This window comes from Lissotriton helveticus, chromosome 3_1 (genome assembly GCF_964261635.1).
Source record: "Lissotriton helveticus chromosome 3_1, aLisHel1.1, whole genome shotgun sequence".
In the NCBI taxonomy this organism is placed as follows: Eukaryota; Metazoa; Chordata; class Amphibia; order Caudata; family Salamandridae; genus Lissotriton; species Lissotriton helveticus.
The window spans coordinates 1,502,135,661-1,502,157,998 of NC_136061.1; the positions used below are offsets into that span (position 1 = coordinate 1,502,135,661).

Sequence of the window (22,338 nt, forward strand, 5' to 3'; positions counted from 1 at the left end):
GGTTTTGGACATCAAGAGGATATCGTCTGCGAAGAGGAGGGTTGGTGTTTTTTTCCCCCGCCAGGACTGGGGCGTCGGCCGGGTCCTCCATCGAATGGTCCACCACCCCATTCACAAAGAGGGAGAACAAGGTCGGTGCCATCACACAGCCCTGGCGGACCCCCCCTGTTCACAGGAACCCTCTCCGTCAGCTCTCCCTGACTCCCCCATCTAATTTTGGCATAATTACCCATATGTAATCTCTTGATCAGCTCAAGAAGATAACTCGGGAATCCCATGTCGTGTAACACCTGCCACAGTTTATTGCGAGGCACCAGGTCGAATGCGGTTTTCAGATCAATTAAGGCCAGGTACAGACGGCCTTTCCCGATGGACACAGATTTCCAGAATACTGCGGAGAATCTGAAAACCTGGTCCATCGTACCCACCCTCCGCCTGAAGCCTGCTTGAAGATGTGACAGGATATTCCCTTCTTCTAGCCACGACCCCATTCTGGAAACAATGACCCTGCCAACTACCTTCGAAAATATAACAAGATTCCCCCATGGTCTAAACATAGTTACTCAAACCGCATTACTTGAATATTTCAACAGTAAGATTTCAGGTTAACACAGATACACCAGTTTTCCCAATATTTTTGGTTTTTTATTTATTTTATAGTGGTTTATCAAAAAAATACTTTTTTGCTTTTTTTCATATATATTTGTCAATTCATTTATATTGATTATATTCATTTCTACATTAAAATACAAACAGCAATTCATTTGTTTCAACGAAACAATAAATACAAAATTTATCTTATTACAATAAGAAACAAGCACCCTGTTTGACCCACACCTTTCAACATACACACCTACTCATACATACAACACTACACATATCTATTTTATAATGCAAACACTGTCTAAGGTTGAGGTAGCACAGATGTTGGTTGTGAATCTCCACGCCAGGTCTACGCGCGTTTCGGTGGGTTTATACCACCTTCCTCAGGACCAGCGAAGAAAGGCTTTTTTCCCCTTTTCCCCCAGGGTGTGTGCAGGGTACCTTAAATTGTGCGTTGACCAGATATTTAATCTCTATTTCGTAACTACTGATATCTTGGTTTTACGTCTTTGCCATACGATCGTCTCTGAGGTCATGATTGCTTTATCCACAAATGTGTGTATCTCAGTTAAACTCAGTAATCTTCATATTAAAAACAGGGAAGAGATGTTTTGGGTGACGCTCCAGTCATGTTCTTTTTATCTGCATAAACTTATTCTCTGTAAATTTGGTTCTTTGATGTTAACCGACAACCCTACGTCAACATATGCTTCACAGGGTAACAGTCCTGGTAGTCTTTCTCATCGTGGTAACAAGCGTCCATGCATCTGCCCCGTCTCTTCTGATTTGACAACGCCACCTACCTTCTGCACTACGTCGATTAAGCTAATCGGCCTGTAGTTGGCAGGGTCCTCTCTGTTATCTTTCTTGTAGATTGTGACCACCTCAGCCGCCAGCCATGACTTAGGGATATCCCCGCCCTGTACAATCAAGTTAAACAAGAGGCCTTGCCTTGATGTGCCATGGGTCCCAGCCAATCAGGTTCACAGGGCCTTTGTTCTTTCCCAGAACTGTACCTTGTACCCCCCATTGGCACCTCTCCGGCCACGTGTCAGTCCCTTGTAAAAGGTACCATGGGTACTAAGGGCACTGTGGCGAGGGAAGTCCTCTGAGGGCTGTACCACTTATTATGCCACCATTAGAGGCCCTGTACCTACCTACCTATCTACACACACACACCCACCTACCTACCTACCTATCAATCTATCTATCTACACACACACACACCCACACACCCACACACACACCCACCCATTGCAGGCTGCATGTTTTGGTGCAAAGTGAAGAGTCGACATGGCACACATCCCTGTGTGCCATGCCTACAACCCACTGCCCTGGCATAGGTCAGCCAACCCCCTAACTGGATGCACTATACCGCCTGGATGTGGCCATATTGAGTCTTTACTTTGTTCTGCACCAAAACACGCAGCCTGCAATGGCAGTGTGTGTGTGCAAAGGTACAGGACCTCTAAAGGTGACACAATATGTGCATGCGGCCTTACAGGCAAGCCTTTGCCCTGGACTCCGGATACAGGTTTCCAGTTGAAGCGCGATGATCACAAAAAAATAATCGCCTACAGATTCCCCACATCCGGGCCAGAGATGAATAAGCCTCTTACTATATAAACGTACTCAACATTTTTGAAGGCGGACGACTAAATGTTTGTCCTGCAAGCATGATACACTCCTTAGCGTGAGTGTAAATATGCAATACACGTGATACAATTTTATCACTCACTTTATTCCACCTTTTTTTCAAGAGAGGTCCTGAAGAAAGCCCTTTAATTTTTTCCTGGGCTGAAACATGTCGACCACCTGATGATATACACAGTTTCACATAGGACTTGTTCACTCTCTCTGTATTTTTAACCATACCCCAGGACTCCACGAATAAAAATTGACGGTAGTATTCTGGAGGTATTTTTAATTGTTTAATCACGCACGTAGTTACACATCAAATCACCTAAAAAATTACCAGCTCCACTGTAAACAGTTGCAGCACAGCCTGGTGGCACTCTGCCGCCAGGCTGGGACCCGATGATGAAGCATGACACCAACCAGGTTGGTGTGTGAGGGTTTTATAAAAATGTTTTGAAGGTGCTAACCCCTTCCTTTTCCTGTCAGACAAAGTTTTTGTTTCTGGCCGTTCCTTCTTGTTTAGCATTATATTACTTGGGACACGGACGGCTGTCTATGAGTCCTAACTCTCTACATTGTTTTCCTAGGCCTTAACTTGTCACAGTGCCCTTGGTACCCATTGTATCTTTTACAAGGGACTAACATATGGCCAGATAGGTGCTAATTGGGGGTAAAGTTCTGTGAAAGAACACAGGCCTTGTGAACTTTATTGGCAAAGACCCAGGGCACATCAAGTCAAAATGCATCAGCAAATCTAGCAAAATGCAACAGAAACCCAGCTTCCTACCGACGGGGATCGTGGAGTACGACAGGCGCTGACTCTCCTCGAGACATTCTGTCTTGGTGGGATTTGGACTAAATAAAATAAATTCCTGCATATTCTCAATACCAGGGGCGACCCAGCGTCATCCTAGGGATCTACCTGTGGAGCTAGCTTGGGCTTCCCGTTCCTTTAAATTTCTTGGAATACAGGTATTTCATGAGATAGAGGATCTGCGGGAGGGGAACATGAATCCAGTTGTGAGGTCCCTCAAGACGTGCGTCCCATTCTGGTGCTCGCTAAGACTTCCCATGATGGCACAAACTGCAATGGCAAAAATGGTCATGCTCCCCAGTTTATTGTATTATTTAGTGAACCTTCCAGTGGGGACTCCACCCGAGTGGTTCACGGGATGTAACATCTTGCTACGGGGCTTGAATAGGTATGGGGGAAGGAGTTGTCTCCCTGGCTGTCGTACAGAGGACCCCAGAGGAAGGAGATTTGGGGGCACCAGAATTTGAGTTATACTATCTGGCAGCCCAGTTGCAATGGCTGGCCCAGTGGCTGGAGGGTCAGATTTTGCAATTGTTAAATAACTTGAGTACAGCTACTGAAACGAAGCAATTGTTGGCGGGAGTCCTGCACCCAGAAGTGGCTGTCCGGAACCCAGTGGTACACTTACGAGTGGCACTAGATAGTTGGAAGAGATGCTGCCGACGTACAAAGGGAATCGCATTGTATGCACCGAGCTTGCCCATAGCGGGAATCCCATGGGGGAACCGTCTGTATTCCTTTCAAGGACGCAAATGACTAGTTGGACAGAGGCTGGAGCAACAATGGTAGGGGATTGCTACCAGAACAGAGTACTGATTCCACTAGAAGACTTTCTGGCTCAATATAAGCTGCCTAGAGGCCAATTACTTACTTACCATGCAGTAGCTACAAAATGTAAGGATCTCTGGGGAGGAGCCCAGTTAGAACCTCCAACGCATGAGGTGCTGAGAGTGCGGATTACACTGGGGTTAGCCAGACATCTTGTAAAGTGGCATTATAGAGCATTGATCAACATGGTAAGGACACCCCTAGAGCGTTTCCGAGATAGACTGACCATGGCAAGGGACTTGCTGAATACAGAATGGTCCAAGGTGCTAAGAGGCCCAAAACTAATATCTAGAAATGCTGCGTTCAAATTGATTGAATTTAACTATGTGCAAATGGTCTATCTAACCCCCCCCACATGCTAAATGTATGCATGGGGAAGAGCCCCGGAGCTACCCCAGATGCAGACAACAAGATGTGGAAATCATACATATGACTTGGGGGTGTGTGATAATACAAGAATATTGGGACACAGTGCTTTCACAGATAAATTCAACACAAGCCCGAACACTGCCATGTTCAGTGGAGGTATGCCTCCTCGGATTGTTACCCAGACCAAAAGCTAAGAAGGTGGGTGCCAGATTTGAAGACCTTAGCTTTGGTTCTAGCACGCAGTCAGATAGCCATGAACTGGAAAGCGCGAAGGGCCCCCCAATAGTGACATGGGAGAAAGATGTAGATAACTGTGCCAAGACAGAGGAAAGAGCCATACAGCAAGAGGGGAATGAGCAGACGCCCCATAGCGGAATTATGGACCGAGATATTGAGAGCCTGGTGTCATGATTCGCTCCCTATGTTCTCATGTCCACCACCAGGGGGCTGAACTGTGGGACTCTCCAGTGTTCTAATTTGCTTCCTGACACTCCCCTGCATGCATATATTGACTTCCAGCCATTTGGACACTATTTGGGAATTGACATCCATTCCCAATCCATGCCGGGTTTTGTGAAAGCCAGCCTGCTTAGACTTAAAGCCAGCCTCCTCATGCCTGAAACTCCATTACCCAGAATTCCCTGCTCACTACTTTGTCTCCACCACTGCAGGCCAAGGATGGGTGGAGGAATTCAGCTCACCTGTGGCTGGCTGCTGCTAGCCTGCTCACACCAGCTGCATTTGATTACTGTGAGCTCTTTTAAGCCCCAGCTCCCTTCAGGCAAAGGTTGATCATTGTAGCTGTTTACCGGTGAGACCAATCCTTGGTTCCAGAGTTCCCTGAGCTTTTGCTATTCTTGTTTCCAGTGTTTCCTGAGCTTCAATTATGCCTTGTTCCTGACCTGCTGCTGTTTACCCTGTTCCTGAATTAGCACTGCCTGCAGTGCTACCCTGACCCCATAGCCTTAGTATTCCTTGTTCCTGAACTGCAGCAGTTCCCTTCTCCTGAATTAGCACTGCTTGCAGTGCTACCTTGTTTCCTGAGTTCCTGAGCTATACCTATTCCCTGTACCTGAATTAGCACTGCCTGCAGTGCTACCTTGTTTCCTGAGCTGTAGCTATGTCCTGTGTCCTTGAACCTGTATTGCCCGCAGTGCTACCTTGACTCCTGAGCTCTAGTAATTTCCCTGTTCCTGAACTAGCACTGCCTGCAGTGCTACTTTGACTCCTGAAGCTTTGGTAGTTCCCTGTTCCTGAACCAGCACTGTCTGCTGTACTGACTTGACTCCTGAGCCTTAGCTCACTTCTTGTTCCTGCCCCAGCACTGCCTTCTATGCTACTTTGTTTTCTTGATTCCTTAACCTGCACTATTCTAGTATACCCTTGTAGCCTCCTCTTCTGTATATCCGTTTCCAGTCCCTGCCTTGCTTCCCATTTCCTCGGTTCCAGTTCTAGTTTGCTGCCTTTCTATTCTGCTGTCTTACTTCTGTTAGCTTGTATGTTTGTTACCTGCTTTCTGCCAAGTGTGCCCTGTCATTTCCTTCCTTTTCTGTTAAGCACTCCTCCTTGCTAGCTCCTTGTCTATTGTGCTTGTGTTTAATTCTACCCCTTTGCTGTTACTGCCTTTCGCGTTCCTGTTTGATCGCCAGGATCCGTGGGCTCTGCTGACTACCTAGGTGCTGTTTCTTATTCACTGTGAGTTTTGTCTTTGAGTTACATTTATAACATCACTATAGGTATAAGCTCCACAGACCCTGCCTTTGCATGCATATCCTACATGTGGGTATTTGCAGTCAGTATCTGAAACAGCAATTGTGGGTAATAAATTTACTGAGCTTCAGTCTTACCATATGGAGCTCCTGAGTGCTTTACCCCACACCACCCTTTATTGTTGATGTTGTATTATATATATGTCTTGCACGTCCGTCCTTGGTGTAGTTAGTCTGAATGCTAAATTGCCTTGTGAGTGCCCTTCCTTTCTGAGTCTTACCCATCTTGTTCACTTGTACAGGCTTCCCCTTAGGATCCCTTTTTCTCCTCTGACTCCCTGTACTCCTCCTTTCTGTGTACTTCTTCTACCCAGTTCCCAGTCCTTGTCCAAGTCCCTGACTGTGTTCCCCACATAGTCCCGGACAGTCCCTGACACCTGGCTTGGTAGAAAAGATGAGCATTGTGACCATCAGGAAGGTAGGGAAAGGAGTACAGAGGCAGAGAGTGATACCCCTAACTAAATTATAAGAAGGAAAATACGAGCAGACTCTAATAATCGGAGGAACCAACAAAGACAGTTTGCTCCCCACCCCACCCCACTCACATTAGAGAAGAATACAAAAAGTATGCATAGCAAAATTGCACTGACAAAATATGGTGTTTAAGGGATACCACTGGATATGATTAAGTTACTTGGTTTTCCAGACATATGGGACAGTTTGTTTATTAATATAAAATATGATATGGCTATTAAATACACACGTACCTACAACTCATCTGGAGTACATGAAAGACAATGATATCAGAAACAGGAGTACATAATCGATCAAGATATAAGACTAATGAACAAGTTACTTACCTTCGGTAACAATATATCTGTAAGAAACAGTAGTTAGTATTAGATTCCTTACCTTAGAATATCCCCAGGCGTCAGACTGGATTCGGAAATGTTTGCGTAACAGTACCCTTGCGCGTCGGTAGGCGTCGTCTGCGGCTCCGCGTCCGTCGTCGGCGTCGTGGGCGCCGTGATAACATCGTCGGAGTATTTAGATGCCGCCTCCGCGTGCTGACGTCAGTTCTTAGACACAGCTTTTCCGCGCCAGAAACGCAGAGCCATGTTAAAAACCAACACTGGTGCCATTGAAACTAGGGCCCTGAAAGGGGATGATCTTAACCCTAGATATCAGTTCGCAGAACGGGGAGGATGGGTGGGGCAGTAAGGAATCTAATACTAACTACTGTTTCTTACAGATATATCGTTACCGAATGTAAGAAACTTGTTCATCTGAAAGAAACAGGTTAGTACTAGATTCCTTACCTTAGAATAGATACCCCAGCAATACCAACCCCGGTGGTGGGTCAGCGAACCAATAATCACACCAGAAAGTCCTGGAGGCCGGAATGGCCAAGGAAGCCATCCCTCCGGACTTGGCTGTTCAGGCAGTAGTGTCTTGCGAACGTGTGCAGCGAGGCCCACGTAGCTGCCTGACAGATGTCCTGCAAGGGGACTCCCCGACCCAGGGCAGTAGTAGCCGCCGTGGCCCGAGTAGAATGGGCCCTCAGCCCAACCGGAGGCTCTTTTTTCGCCAAGGAGTAACAAGCCTTGATACACAAGACGACTCACCGAGAGATGGTCCTCTTGTGCACCGCCCATCCCTTCTTAGCGCCCACGTAACCAACAAAGAGTTGGTCATCCACCCGGAACTGGCGTGTGCGATCCAGATAGAACGAAATCGCACGTTTTGGGTCCAGACGGTGGAGCCGCTCTTCCTCTTTAGAGGGATGCGGTGGCGGAAAGAAGGTGGGCAAGGTGATAGGCTGCCCGATATGGAAGGCCGTGACAACCTTGGGCAGGAAAGATGGTCTAGTCCCCAACACAACCTTGTCCGGATGGACAGAAAGGAAAGGGGGTTTGGACGAAAGAGCCTGGAGCTCACTCACTCTCCTGGCAGAGGTGATGGCAACCAGGAAAGCAGTCTTCAGAGTAAGGAGGCGGAAAGGACAGTTGTGAAGTGGCTCAAAGGGAGCGCACATCAGAAAGGTCAGAACAAGGTTCAAGTCCCACTGAGGCATCACAAACGGAACAGGAGGGAACATGTGTGTGATGCCCTTCAGAAAACGAGTTACAATAGGGGACTTGAACAAAGAAGGTTGATCAGGCAGCCTCAGAAAGGCTGAAAGGGCAGAAAGGTAGCCCTTGATAGTGCCCAGAGCAGAGCCCTGCTGGGCAAGAGAAAGAAGGAAGAGAAGAACCTCTAAAAGAGGGGCAGAAAGCGGATCCACAGCCTTTGCTGTGCACCATACCACAAATGTGTTCCACCTGCAGGCGTATACCGACTTTGTGGAGGGACGCCTGGCTGCCAGAATGACATTACAGACTTCAGGAGGCAAGTCAAATGGCCTCAACTGTTGCCGCTCAATCTCCAAGCATGCAGGTGGAGACTGGACAGGTTTGGATGGAGGACCGTCCCCTGCTGCTGCGACAGAAGGTCCTCCTGAAGAGGCAGATGAACCGGGGGATCGACTGACATACTGAGTAGCTCAGGATACCAGTACCTTCGTGCCCAGTCCGGAGCCACAAGAATGCCTTGGGCCCGGTCGCGTTTGATCTTCTTCAGCACTCTGGGCAGAAGTGGTATAGGCGGAAAGGCGCACAACAGACCGCAACTCCACTCGGGACGAAAAGCGTCTCCGAGCGAGTGCCGCCTTGGAAATGCCAATGCGCAGAACTGATGACATTGCGCGTTCTCTTCGGTGGCGAATAGATCTAACCAAGGCTCTCCCCACTGCTGAAAGAGGCCTTGCGCCACGTCCGAGTGCAGACGCCATTCGTGATCCGTCATGCACAGACAGCTGAGCTCGTCCCCCCATGGCGTTTAGAGAACCTGCCAGGTGTTGAACCACCAGGGTCACGCCCTGATGTTCCAGCCACTGCCAGAGGCGCAGAGCCTCCTGGCAAAGGGTCCACGACCCCACCCCGCCCTATTTGTTGCAGTACCACATGGCGGTGGTGTTGTCCGTGAACACCTGCACTACACTCCCCCGGACAGAGGCGGGGAATGCCTTCAGTGCTAGACAAATCGCCCGCAGCTCCAAAAGGTTGATATGGAGCCGGGACTCCCCCGGAGACCAGAGACCTCTGATCTCCGCCTCTCCCATGTAGCCTCCCCAGCCTTGGAGGGACGCGTCCGTCACAACTACATGCTCCGGTTAGGGCTTAAAACCTGGCATCCCTATCGGCACCGTTCGGAGTTTAAGACTCGAAAAAATTATCAAAAGGGATCTTAAAAAGTTTAGTCAAAAAATGACTAAGGTACCACTTTTTCCGGATCTGCGCTGCTGGCGCGAAAAAAAGAAGAACTGACGTCAGCATGCGGAGGCGGCGATCCAAGTACTCCGTCGACGTCATCAAGGCGCCCACGACGCCGACGACAGACGCGGAGTCGCAGCCGACGCCTACCGACGTGTAAGGGTACTGCTACGCAAAGATTTCCAGATCCAGTCTGACGCCTGGGGATATTCTAAGGTAAGGAATCTAATACTAACCTGTTTCTTTCAGATATTGACAGCCACATGTAGACGTCATATTTAGATGCTTGATTAAATAAGAGGTTAAAGGAGGGTGACAACTAATTATGTAGCTAGTGTATTTGGTATTCTGTTTTACTTTTGTTGATGCCTGTATGTGAAGAACTTTGAAACGCCAAAACATCCAACAAAGATATAATAAAAAAAAAAAAAGTAGAATACCAAAAGGTGGGCTAAGAAAGCAAAACAATATAAAGGACAAAAAATATGCAATTGTAAGAAAATCGGCTGGCCTCATCAGAGAAAACATGTATGTGCAGTTTACCTATAGATTGAAAAAGTACCATGGAGATTTACTCACCTTGTATTCATCCAACATGGGGCATTCGGATTGCTTTAGATTGGATAGATCCAGTCGACGCTGATAATCCTCCAGGTGCTAAATAAGAAAAGTAAACAAAAAACCATGGTGCATTCAGGAGGATATCCTTAAGCATTTTTGACGTTTGAACATACACTGCGACATCTACACCAGGCTTAATGTTCCTTACCAGCTTATTTTCTGCTTCTTTCACTGCCTGATTCACACAATTGAGGATTTGTCGGCAGTGCTCAGCAGCTTTCTTCACCTTTTCTTTCTCATCAGGTCGGTCTATGAATAAAGCAGAAGTAAAAAAAGTTAAAACAATACCCATTAGCACTGGTCATTTCTTCTGACTTCTCGTGGAAACAAGATATTTCTCTAAATGGATGTGGAAAGGTTCTTTATGATGTAGCTCACTGCGGACGAAAAATTACATAGGACTGATCCTTATCTGGATAGAAATGATAGGCTTGTCTGCTTCGATGCAAATCAAAAATTAATCTTGTTCATCTGTAGGTTCAGTCAAATTTCTCTAATTTCTTGTCTGTAGTGACAGAAGTATCTAGATGAAAGATTGGTGTATTTGTCTATTAAAGCCTTTTGAGGAAAGAGGATTGTTTCACTTCTGATGGCTACTTCTCACCACAAAATCCTCACATTTAGAATAGATACACAAACACTGCTTCCTAAATATGGAGGAACTATGGAGTGGGCTCAGACAGAAAAGACTGCAGGACAGGACAGGCGAAATACCCTGCCTGTTGAACCTGGCTGTCACAGCAGTAATTAACTTGTGCACAGATGCCCACATTGCAACCTAGCAGATGTCAAAAACAGACACACTGCATGTCAACACAATCGTATCAGCTTTAGTCCTGGTGGAGGCTGTATCTTGGGCAATGCGTAGAAGGTCTTAATGGAGAAAACTGTACATTGAAAGAGTCTCTAACTGCACCACCTTTCCTTTCTTTGATCTGGAGAATTCCAGCAAGAGCTGATCATCCACTTGATGGTCTTTAGTTCAATAAATATAAAAATGTCACAGCTCTCTGGATCCTGTAGAGGGAGTCTCTCCTTCTCTTTCAAGGAGAAAGGTAAAGCAAAGAACATTGGTGATGGGCTACTGTAGGAAGCTGGGTTTCTGTTGCAGTAACCCGCCTACTTGTTGCCAGACTACTGATGCCGTTTGACTTGATGTGACCCTGGCCCCTGCCAATCAGGTTCCCAGGGCTTGTGTTCTTTTCACAAACTGTACCTTTGTCCCCCCAATTGGCACCTCTCTGGCCACATGTACGTCCCTTGTATAACGTACCATGGGAGTCAAGGGCATTGTGACCATGGTAGGCCTCTCAGGGCTGCAGCACATTTTGAGCCAACCTTAGAGGTCATGTACCTTCACACACTCACACACACACACACACAGCCATTGCAGGCTACTTGTTTTGGTGCTAAGAAAATTTAAGAGTCAACATGGCACACATACCTGTGTACTTTAATGGGTTGTGTCAACCTGCACGCCTTATCTTTCTAGTGTGTATGATTCCCTGTTACAGGTTTAAAAAAGTGAATCAATGTGTGCTGCTTCCTATGAGGGATCTGCCACGGTCTCCTAACAAAAAATCACTACAATGGGTATGGAGAAAACTCAGTACTTTTGAAAGCGCAAAAGTAAGGAGTTTTCTCCATACCATTGCAGTGACAGCTGTGTGCCATGCCTGCAACCCACAGACTATGGTATAGGACGTGCCTCGAGGGAATTAGTTTGAATTGTTTTTCCCCCCTGGAGACAACACCCATTATAATTGTGCAACCCCATCACTCATGTCGCAGGCAGGACAGTAGGTGCGAACCTTAGTACAAACGTGTTATTGTCAGCCTAGTGCTGGTGTGCAAATAAGGACTGGTCATTTGCACTACTTATGAAAGTTTTTTGTGTTCATGTTTTGTTTTTGACTTGATAACAATAGTGCTTATTCACAATTGTGTTGTTGTAATGCGTTCATATGCATTTTTTTGTAAATGTTTTACACGTGTAATGTGCATCCAAATGATGTGTCGCCCGTCTCATGACATGATATGACTGGGTGAATTTTTGCTCTTGAAAAAGTCTTAAGTTGAAATTAAATAAAGCAAGTAGACATTACAATTGACCGTCTAGGGTTCTATTTAATTTGAGTATAACAACCTACCTGGTCATTTTGCTTGTTTGGTAGTATGGTACAGGTAAGACACGCCTCTAGGTGGGTGCACTATACCACTGGTGAGGGTGCAGTTGCATTAGCACTGAACCCCTACAGTGTCTAAGTCAGTTCTTAGATATTGTAAGTGCAGTAAAGCCATAAAGAGTAAATTGTCTGGGAGTTTGTCATTACAGACTACACAGCACCGTAATGGCTTTACTGTAATCTGCGAAGTTTGGTAGCAAACTTCTCAGCATCATAAACCAACACTGAGGCCAGTGTGGGATTTATTATACAATGCACTCAGAGGGCATCTTAGAGATACCCCCTAAAAAACGACCAGCCTCTGCTGGGTTCCCTGACTGGTACACACCAGCCTGCCAACACAAGACATGTTTCTGGACACCTGGGGTGGGAGCCTTCGCTCCCTGAGCCCGGAAACAAAGTCTTTCCTGGGCAGAGGTGGTCACATCTCCCCCAGGACAGGAACAGCCATCTGTGGGAGGGGAGCATCAAAGGCCTTGCTGCCTTTGTAACGCAACCTCCAGCCTCTCCTGCTATCAGGAGCAGGCCCACTTACTGCCAACCTCACCCCTCAGGTGGGAGAGGCGACGTGAAGCCCACTCTTCATTGCCCACCATCTTGCAGATGGCAGAAGCTCTCTAATCAGGATTAGGGATGGTGCCCGCTCCCCCACATGGGGGGAGACCACCAAAGGTGTAGTGACCCTAAGGTCAGTCGCTCATTGGTTACTGACCTGGAGACCCCTAAAACGCCTCCTAAATAGAGTATTTAGAGGACAGCCTTGAACAAAAAAAGACAGATTCCTGCAACCTGAGAAGGACGAAAGAAAATGCCCAGCAGAGGAGACTGCAGAGAAGAACTGGCTTGGCCCAAGCCATACCGACCCGTCTGCAGTTTCCAGAAAACCTGCGCCAAAAGGTTCCTTGTACTGCAGCCAGCGAGCTCAAAATCCCCTGCCTTCCACAAAAACTGGATCTCCTGTGAACAGCAGCTCTATTCCAATGAAACAGCCAAGAAAGACTCAGAGCCTGCTGCGAAGGAAGAAACGCGACGCCTGAAACCACCACTCCACCCAATGCCTACGGCCCGAGTGGCCCACCGGTCCCAGCGAGGTCCCCCAGTACTTCAGAGTCCAAGTCTACCGACCAGCAGCCTCTGCACAGAGACCCACCCAACCACAAGTGGCCCGGTAAGGTGAAATTCGACCTCATCCCCTGCATCCAGCCGCCCTGCTGCCTGGAGAAAAGAACCTGAGGTGCACCTACATCCTGAGCCCTCCAACTTACCTGCCCAGCTGTTGGTTCCTCCCAGAAGTCTTCCTGGACAGAGCCTGCAGCTAAAAAACAAAATCGAGAATCCCCATTGTAAACAGGGCACTCGATGCAAAAACAGCACCCTGCACCCAGCCACACTACGCCGCTGAGCCTTGTGTGCTAAATCGGATCCCCCTTTGCCCCGAGCTAAACCCCAGGAGCGTTGCTACCACAACCTTGTGGTCTGCTCGTGAGCAGCCACCAACAGGAGGTCCCATATCCCCCATTGGATAACACTGGGCCTCAGCACTCTGCACCCGGCTGCCCTACTGCCGCTGAGGGTGTTTTGAGAGTGCATCCTTGACCATGGGGGAACCCTGCTTCTAACCCCAGTATACCAACTCCCATAACAAAGTACTCACCTGTTAACCGATAACTTCATTTCTCCCCGTAGGAATTCATTGACTATTTTTCCTTGAAAAATGTTCTAAGTTTGGAGTTGGTTTTTATATTGAACTTTAGTAAAACTGCAAAGAACTCAATTCAAGAGGCTTTATTCGAGTAATTCTCATAAAAGCACATTACATACATAAATTTAAAACATCATTAAAACATCATTAAATAGATGCCTCCAAGAAAATCAATTAGAATGCATAAAATGTCAATAAAAAACAATTTACAGGTTAGCAAAAATTTCCACAGTTGATCAAATATGTGTAAATACAACAATCCCTATATGGGTGGTCCCTCGACTATAGCTTTCTGCCTGATAACCCATGCCCACCCCAAATATTTAGCTGTTGCTATAGCTAATAGCAAGCAGGAGCTAGTACAGATAATTCTCAGTGCCACTGAACTACTAGAGGTGCCTAAATTCTTACAGGCAGGTGTTAACCAAATCCGCCTTGGAGCGACATAGGCCCTACAAGAGAATAGAAAGTGCCCAATAGTTTCTTTTGTGGTTCCACAGACAGGGCAGGTGGTGTTAGATGCTCCCCTCCACCTGCCAGTTAGGGACCTAAGGGGAAGGGCTCCTATCCTCATCTGAAAGAGAAGTTTCCTATCCCCTGGCTTGGTTATGTTGTCCCAGTACAGTTCTATGGCAGGGAATCATTTAGCTTCCAGATATCGACCTGCCATAGATTCCGCATCGGTTTTTCTCCAATCCCGCTTAGCCACATAGTCCCAATAAAGCTCCTTAATTGTTTTTTTACTGGGAAAAGCGACTCCTAGTGGATTATCCCAAAGGAATTGAAGGCCAAGCACACACAACAAGGTTCGAAGATCCTTTAGCCATTTTATCCTGTGAAACACATCAGCTTCAATCATTGCTAGGAAGCCCTCGGCATAGTGTTTGAGCTCTGGAGTAGTCCGGAGCCGCCTCCAATATAGAATCGGGCAAAGCCTCGCCAGATCACCTACGGTCTTTCTGCCCAAATCATATCTGAGGGGGAGCAAGGGGGTGCTTTTGAGAAGACCCGTAATTGTCCTAAAAAACTTGTTTTCGGACTTCTGCATAGAAAGGAGCTTCCCGAATGCCCACAGCTCTGCACCATATAATGCTGATCCCAGGGCTTTTGCCTCGTATACCTTTTGAGCTGGAGCTATTTGTTTGGACTTTGATTTTCTATGCTCAGCCCCAAGGGCTCCCACTATTTGCCTATGCCTTAGTATCGCAAGATCGATATGCTGGGATCATCTTACATCATCAGTTACATAGATACCAAGATAAGTAAAGGCTCTAACTACCTCTAACGGGCGATGGTTCATAAACACCCTGGACCGAAAATTACGGTGGGGGTTAAAAGTCATTAGTTTAGTTTTTGCTACATTGACTTCTAAACCGTGCTCCCCACAAAATTCATCAAACATATAGAGGGCACGTTGTAGGCCACTCGGGGTCTTTGATAAAATCAGGGTGTCATCTGCAAACATTAAAATCTGTACCTTAATGCCCGCCAACGAGGGTACATCAACATTAACAGATAACATTTTTGCAACTACCCCATTAATAAATAATGAAAAAAGCAAGGGGGCCATTGCACACCCTTGCCGAACACCCCGTTCGACCGGGAACTCATCAGTGATCTCCCCCTGCCTACCCCACTGAATTTTAGCAAAATTCGTCTCATGCAACCTCATGACCAGGGTTAGTAGTTCCTCAGGTAGTCCCAGGCTCCTCAATACCAACCACAGCTTAGTCCTAGGGACCAGGTCGAATGCAGCCCGCAAATCAACAAAAGCTGTATACAGGCTGCCCTCCCCTAGCACCACCGTTCGCCACCGTAGCAAAGTAAAGCGGAACACCTGGTCCACCGTGCTTGTGGCCTTCCGAAACCCAGCCTGATGAGGGGATAATGCGTTGTGATCATCAACCCAGTCCATAAGTTTGTTAACCAACATCCTCCCCACCACCTTTTGGATGGTAGCTATCAAGCTTATGGGTCTGTAGTTACCCGGCAAGCCCTGGTCTCCTTTCTTGTAAATTGGGATGATAATTGCACCCTTCCAGGAAGACGGTACTGATGCACCCCGGGCAACAGCATTAGACAGAGAAAAATATATTTGCCCCAGCGTTCCATATCATTAATAAAAAGGTCCGCCGGGACCCCGTCCAAACCTGGTGCTCTGCCCCTAGACACTTTACTGAGTGCCATTAACACCTCTCTATGGCTGAAAAGATTTGCTTTGGGAAACACAGCCTTGAACCCATCCATCTCCCTGCTAGGTTTAGCTTCAGCATATTGTGGCTTAAAATAATTGACCCAATCCTCCTCCGGGACATTATTATCAGGACAGTCAGGTTCACCTCCTTTTCCCCATTTAACAATGTTCCAGAAAAGCCTGGAATCTTTAGTACTGCATGCTTCCTTTAGCTCACTCCAATGCAGCTCATCCCACAACTTTTTTGCAGTAGCTATACTATCTTTGTAATTCTTTCTGGCACTACGAATAGCAGTCTGTTCCCTAGTTTTAATAGCAGTGCCCAGAGCAAGCCTAGCGTCCCTACACTGTGCATTATACCACTTTGCAGGCCTAGTTGGTGCCCTATTGGTTTCCCTAACTGGTTTCTGAAAGTGGGATTTAATAGCAGAAAAAAGGTTATCATGGACAACTGTAGCTTCGCTTGTCCCTGGCGTGACTATAGTAGCCTGTTCCAATGCTTTTAACGCACCATCTACCTCTATATTGATGCTGTCCATGGACTGTTGGTTAGCCAATACACAAGGCCATTTCAGCCGACGCATATCGTTAGTAGGAACAGGGATGGGGAGACCTTCCCATTCTACGTTAGGCTTCCCATTCAGGGTTGACCACCATTTGTGCGCTACACACAAGGGATCGTGGTCGCTTTCGAGCCTATGCTTAACTTCCATATCAGAAACTTGCTTCCATAGGTTCAGGCTACACAATACATAGTCTATCCTGCTCTTACTTCGCCCATTGTCAAACGTACAAGCCCCCCCCTGTCACTCTTTGTTCTCCCATTCAGTGCCCTAAGGCCCCTTTCGAGACAAATCTCATTTAAGCAAATAACGTCCTCAGACCACTGTCTAATAGGCTCTAAATCTAGTCTGGGGACCCCCCAATGCCTATCCTCTTCCGCTCCAACAAGGTCGTCGCAAATATCCAGGGGTTTGAACATGCGATTAAAATCACCAGCTATTACAACGTTATTGTCGAGGGAGTGAGTTTCAAGTAAGGAGGTAAGAGCCTCTAATACTTCTGACTTTCCTCCATCATTACCCCTAACATATACATTATATAGGTCAAGACACCCCAAAGTGCCCATATCCAGATTTATAAGTTGGATGTCCTTACTACCTCAATCTACCAACTTGATAGGGAGAGACAGACTTTGCCTCACCCAAATTGTCAAACCTCCCTTTGGGCGACCCTTTTGACCTTTAATTGCAGGAACTGAGTAGTTCAGATACCCCTGAAGAAAAGAAGGTTCACACATCCAGGTTTCTTGAAAAAGACACACATCAAAACCATTAATGAAATCTACCCAATCATGTGACTCATGTCTGTGTCGCAAGTCAGCTATATTCCAGGATACTAGACTCCCCCCTCTTCCCCAGCATTATTTACTAATTCTCCAGCAGAACATACCATTGGTACAACTAAATCTTTAGAGCTACCATCGACAACTACTGGATTAGAGTCACCCTTTATCATAGATACATGATTAGAAGGATGATCCAGGAGGGGGTTAGAATCATACTCCAGATTACTGCCAACTTGGTTAGAACCAAGTCAATCGCATTCATTGAGCCCTGATAGGACATTGAATTTATTTCTAACTTTAACACCACCTCTGTTCCATAGATCACCTATGTGCCAGGGACCAATTGGAGTCATATGGGGTGTATACCTCCTCCCTTGACCTACCATAGGGCGAATTTGGTTGTTAAAATTCCTTAATATAGGAATCCTAGGTGTGGGTGGTTCGTGAGTACCAGGTCTATAAAAGAACCCTAGGGGTAAAATGTCAATGCCCTGCCCCCTTGATAGTGAATGTTGCTCTATCTCCCAGAGGATCCTAGCGGTGCAATTGGGGTTATTAAAATTTATGACAATACAGTCACCTTCTCTAGACTTCGAGCGACCCACCCATGCCACTCTACGTGCCATGATTATATTGCGTCCAACCCCGTGGCCCTCCTCCAAATTCTTTGAAAACCAATGTGTAACCTTAGAAATTAGTTGGTAATAATCCTCAGTTATCCCAGCACGGAGGGGGGAACATTAACCATAACTACTACCAAAGGCGCACTTTCGGGTGGTAAGTCTAGGGTGGAATGTTTTCCCATAGCAGAATCCAATTTTACAGGGGGCAAATGGCCAAATGCTGATCTCAATGCTTCAGCACGTGCCTCCTGATATAAATTTGGAGCCCCTTGCTTATCGTTACTGGTCTCACTGCATGTTTTTAGACCCCCAAAGTCGGTCGGTCTTGTATCATTGGGTAGAGCTAATTTCTTCCCATTCTGAGCTGGAGATTTACACATAGTGGGTAGTTGAGCACCTCTAGTGTCTACCTGTTTATGGTTGGCAGTAAAATCTATTCCCTTCCTCGTTTCGCCAGCTAAAGATTGTAACATTTTAGAATTATCATTGGCAACAATTTCCAGTTCGTCCAGGCTAACAATGACCAATCTAAGTCGTTCAATTACCGGGAGTAAAAGGGATCTAATCAAGTGTTCAAACTGTCCTACCAGAGATTCATCACCCTGTGCAGCAAATGTAGTTTTTACCATGGGATTAAACTGCACTGGGTTATCAGTTCCGGTATAAACCCCCGTATCCGTGGACTTAGACCCCTTTTTCATTATCTTGGGAATCTTGTCTCTTTTACTTTTTGCCCCCCCTCCTCTTCTTTTCCTTTTCCCGGTCACTCGTTTACATATCGACGACGAATCGTGTGTGTCACTAATAGGGGTACTTAAGGGCGTTGGGGAACTTTGGCACATTTCATCTAAGTCAGCACTAGTATTCAACAAGACTATTGAATTATTTTCCTCAAGTATATTTGCAAGAGAGTCAAGTTCGATACTTGACTCTGGTAGACCCAAATCACTTAAACGCTGACTAATACGATTCTCCAGTGAAATACAATTCTGAATCGACCCCAGAGAAGAACGTTTGGAAAATATCTCAGTTGATAATCTCTTCTCAACGGCACTTAGCTGATGGTTCAGTGCTACTGACACCCGCGTAATGTAATTGTCCAGAGTTCCCTTTAAACTTCCAGTATTGGATTTCCCTCCATCATTTCCCCCCTTAGCCGACTGGGCCGCCATAACACCTGTTACATCAGATCTAGAAACAGATCACACATCCAGAACAACCCCTTGGAAACAATATTTAAATATAATGAAAAAATAGAATAGAAGCCAAGGGGGGAGGTCCAGCCCAGCCTCGACCTGCCGCGGATGGCCTCAGACGGCCCGCCCTTTGCCCGGGCTTAGCCCAGCGCACGCCCGCGCCGCGGCTGCCTAGGACCTCTAAATAGGGCGGGTTACGACCTGTAGGCGGAGCAAACATGGAGAGCGGACCAGGTATTGCCTATTGGTCGGGCAGGGACTCCTGGGAGATGGAGTACCGGCAACAACGCTCGCAGCTCTGATGCGATGTTTGGAAAAGCCTCTGCAGTCCTTAACACCTCCAACCACGGTAAGGTACTGAACCCGCAGTTCTGATAGACGAAGCGGCACCCGCGAAGCGGGTGCGGCGAGGAGCAGGCAGCAAAGTCGCAGGAAGAGTTCAACACACGGATTCCCAAGCCCAGGGATCCACACAGCAAAGAGTCAGTTTAGGATGGTGTCCCACACAAATGAAAAAGGCAAATGATTTTACACCTTCAGGTGTCCTGTGGGCGGAGCAAACAGGGAGAGCGGACTAGGTGTTGCCTATTGGTCGGGCAGGGACTCCTGGGAGATGGCGTCCCTGCAACAACGCTCGCAGCCCTGATGCGATGTTTGGGAAAGCCTCTGCAGTCCTTAACACCTCCAACCACGGTAAGGTACTGAACCCGCAGTTCTGATGGACGAAGCGGCACCCGCAAAGCGGGTGCGGCGAGGAGCAGGCAGCAAAGTCGCAGGAAGGGTTAAACACACGGATTCCCAAGCCCAGGGAACCACACGGCAAAGAGTCAGTTTAGGATGGTGTCCCAAAGAACTAAAAATTGCTTACTTACCTTTTTTCTAGGAAATGTCCCCGTGTGATATCTAGGTGTATGTGAGGTAGTGGTATATGCACAGCAAAATCACTTGTGTAATTTAAGTTGAGGATCTGCGTGCGACCAGGTTATAGCTGACTGATCATCAGTGCGATGAAAATGTTGAATTCTCCATTCTTGCTATTTCTGCTTACTTTGCAGGAAACCACACACTTTTGTGACTCGCATTTTAACGCGGGTCAAGTTGTCACAATCATGGGAGATTTCTTTCTTACTTCTGTCACTTCTTGTTAATGTTTTTCACTTTGTTGGACCAGCTCTTGTGCATGAGGCACTTGGATGAGATTCGCAATTCTATACCGTGCGCAGTAGGGTTTATATTACTGTGCACGTTAATATTTCTGTCTTCACATAACCTTATTTCACTTCCTGATCACCACCTGATTCTTCATAATGACTTCATCCCAACAGGGTATATGGTGTTTCACTGTGCACTGCTGTCAAAATGCCAAAGACTGCTCACTTAAATCTTTATCTTCACCTAGATTTAAGCGCAAAGCATTGGTTAACCGTACACCTTCTCACCAACTGATTTCATATTCCACAATTAACCCCATGATGTACCGATGAGCTCATGATACATCCAGGGTTTTCCGTTTCATTTTTTAGACCAAACTTTCCCTGACGAAGGGTTTTGCCTGAAATGCGTTGGGTCTGTACAATCTGACACATCGGATTCAAACAACTAGACCCATCCATGTCTTTGATGAAACTATTTCTTAAAAAAAAAAAAAATTCAGTCAAACGATGATGTAGAATAAATAGTACGCAACCTTGACTCTTTGTTGACCTGTTGAACAACATTGGATTAATCCCTTTCGGGAATTTGGCTGTGCAACTGGAGGACGTTAACCAATGGGAAAACGCTTCTTTAGCTCATATCTAGGTGTATCATACAGAGTACAAAAAATAATCCAGAAAGAAATCTGCAAAGTAATTCAAAGTAATCTCCACTGCATTGAAAGCATTTACAAACCTGTAACAAAAGTCATTTTCATTCAGGTTGCTTGTAATGTTCAACCTGCCTTGAAAATGATCAAATACACTTACCTGTGCCAGGCTTGCTTGGTTCTAGAAAATAAATGCAACAAAATAATATTTTTATACAAATCAAATTGGTCTGAGTTCAGTCTTGAGTGTGTGACATAATTTGCTGATTGAGCCTGTACAAAAAATACATAAGATTACCCTCTGATAAAGCCTTACTGCTTGCCCACACGACCTCAAATAGAGAGTAAGGTACTATCTACTTTTACCTCTGCCTACCTTTGGGGTTCCACTGGACTCAGTGCACACTATACTTAATTTTGGTATAGTATATACAGAGCCAGCTTCCTACACTCGTCTACCACCATTTGGTACTTTAGAGAATTGTTAGCTTTAGTACCCCATCTGTTTGTATTCCTTGTATGGGAGGCTGGGTGGGTCGCATGTGAATCCAGAAAACTCTTCAATCTGCAAAACTACTCCTACTGGTAAGTAACCAGTTCGTTTTGCAGCATGAATCCTTTTCTGTATTCACATGCTGTGCATCAGATTAAGTAGCGGTTTCTCCATTCTTGTATAGGTTGTGGTAAGAGGAAGACTTTGCGAACAGGTGTTGAAATACCATTTATCCTTTTTGATTTGTATGAGCACGAAGTAATGTTTGGTGAAATCGTGTGGGGAAGCCCATGTTGCTGCAGCACATCTAGTGCCTATTGGTACATTGGCCATGAGCTGCTCCTTTCTTTCTAACTGAGTGAGCTTTTGGCTGTACGCTTAAGGTGTTCCATGCAGTGGCATAGCATAGTTGGATAGTTTGGACAATCCATTGTGTAATTGTTGCCTTTGTGACAGGCGTCCCTGTTTTAGTATGTGAGTTGTCAACAATCAACTGTTTGCTTTTGCGATCTTGTTCTGTTCTCTGTAGATAATGGAGTAGAGCTCTTCTTACATCCAGGGTATTGAGGCTCCTTTCCCCTTTTGATATTGGGTCTTTGAAGAAGACTGGTAGGAGAATGCTTTGATTCAAGTGATACTTGGATACAACCTTTGGTAAGAATTGAGGATTAGTTCTTAGGATAACCATGTCTTTATGGATTTGAATGTATGGTTGTTTTATGGTTAGTGATTGTAGGTCACTTACTCTTCATAATGATGTAATGGCTATTAGGAATGCTGTCAATAAAGTGATGCAATTGAGGTCTGCTTTCTGCATGGGCTCAAATGGTTCCATCATAAGTTGTGGGAGGACTGTATTTAAAATCCACATGGGGAATGGAGATGCCCTTGGGGGTGCA

General features: G+C 46.2%; 1 protein-coding gene across 3 annotated transcripts in view; it reads right to left on the reverse strand.

The window, feature by feature from the left end:
* The window catches only part of ARHGEF12 (Rho guanine nucleotide exchange factor 12), a 926,126-nt gene that overhangs the window by 332,160 nt on the left and 571,628 nt on the right, over positions 1–22,338 (reverse strand). For all 3 annotated transcript variants that reach the window (XM_078682163.1, XM_078682161.1, XM_078682160.1), the window contains 2 exons: positions 10,042–10,142; positions 9,852–9,929 (listed from right to left, as the gene is read on the reverse strand). In XM_078682163.1, the coding sequence (XP_078538289.1) occupies positions 9,852–9,929; positions 10,042–10,142 (179 nt within the window). The remainder of the gene's footprint in view (positions 1–9,851; positions 9,930–10,041; positions 10,143–22,338) is intronic.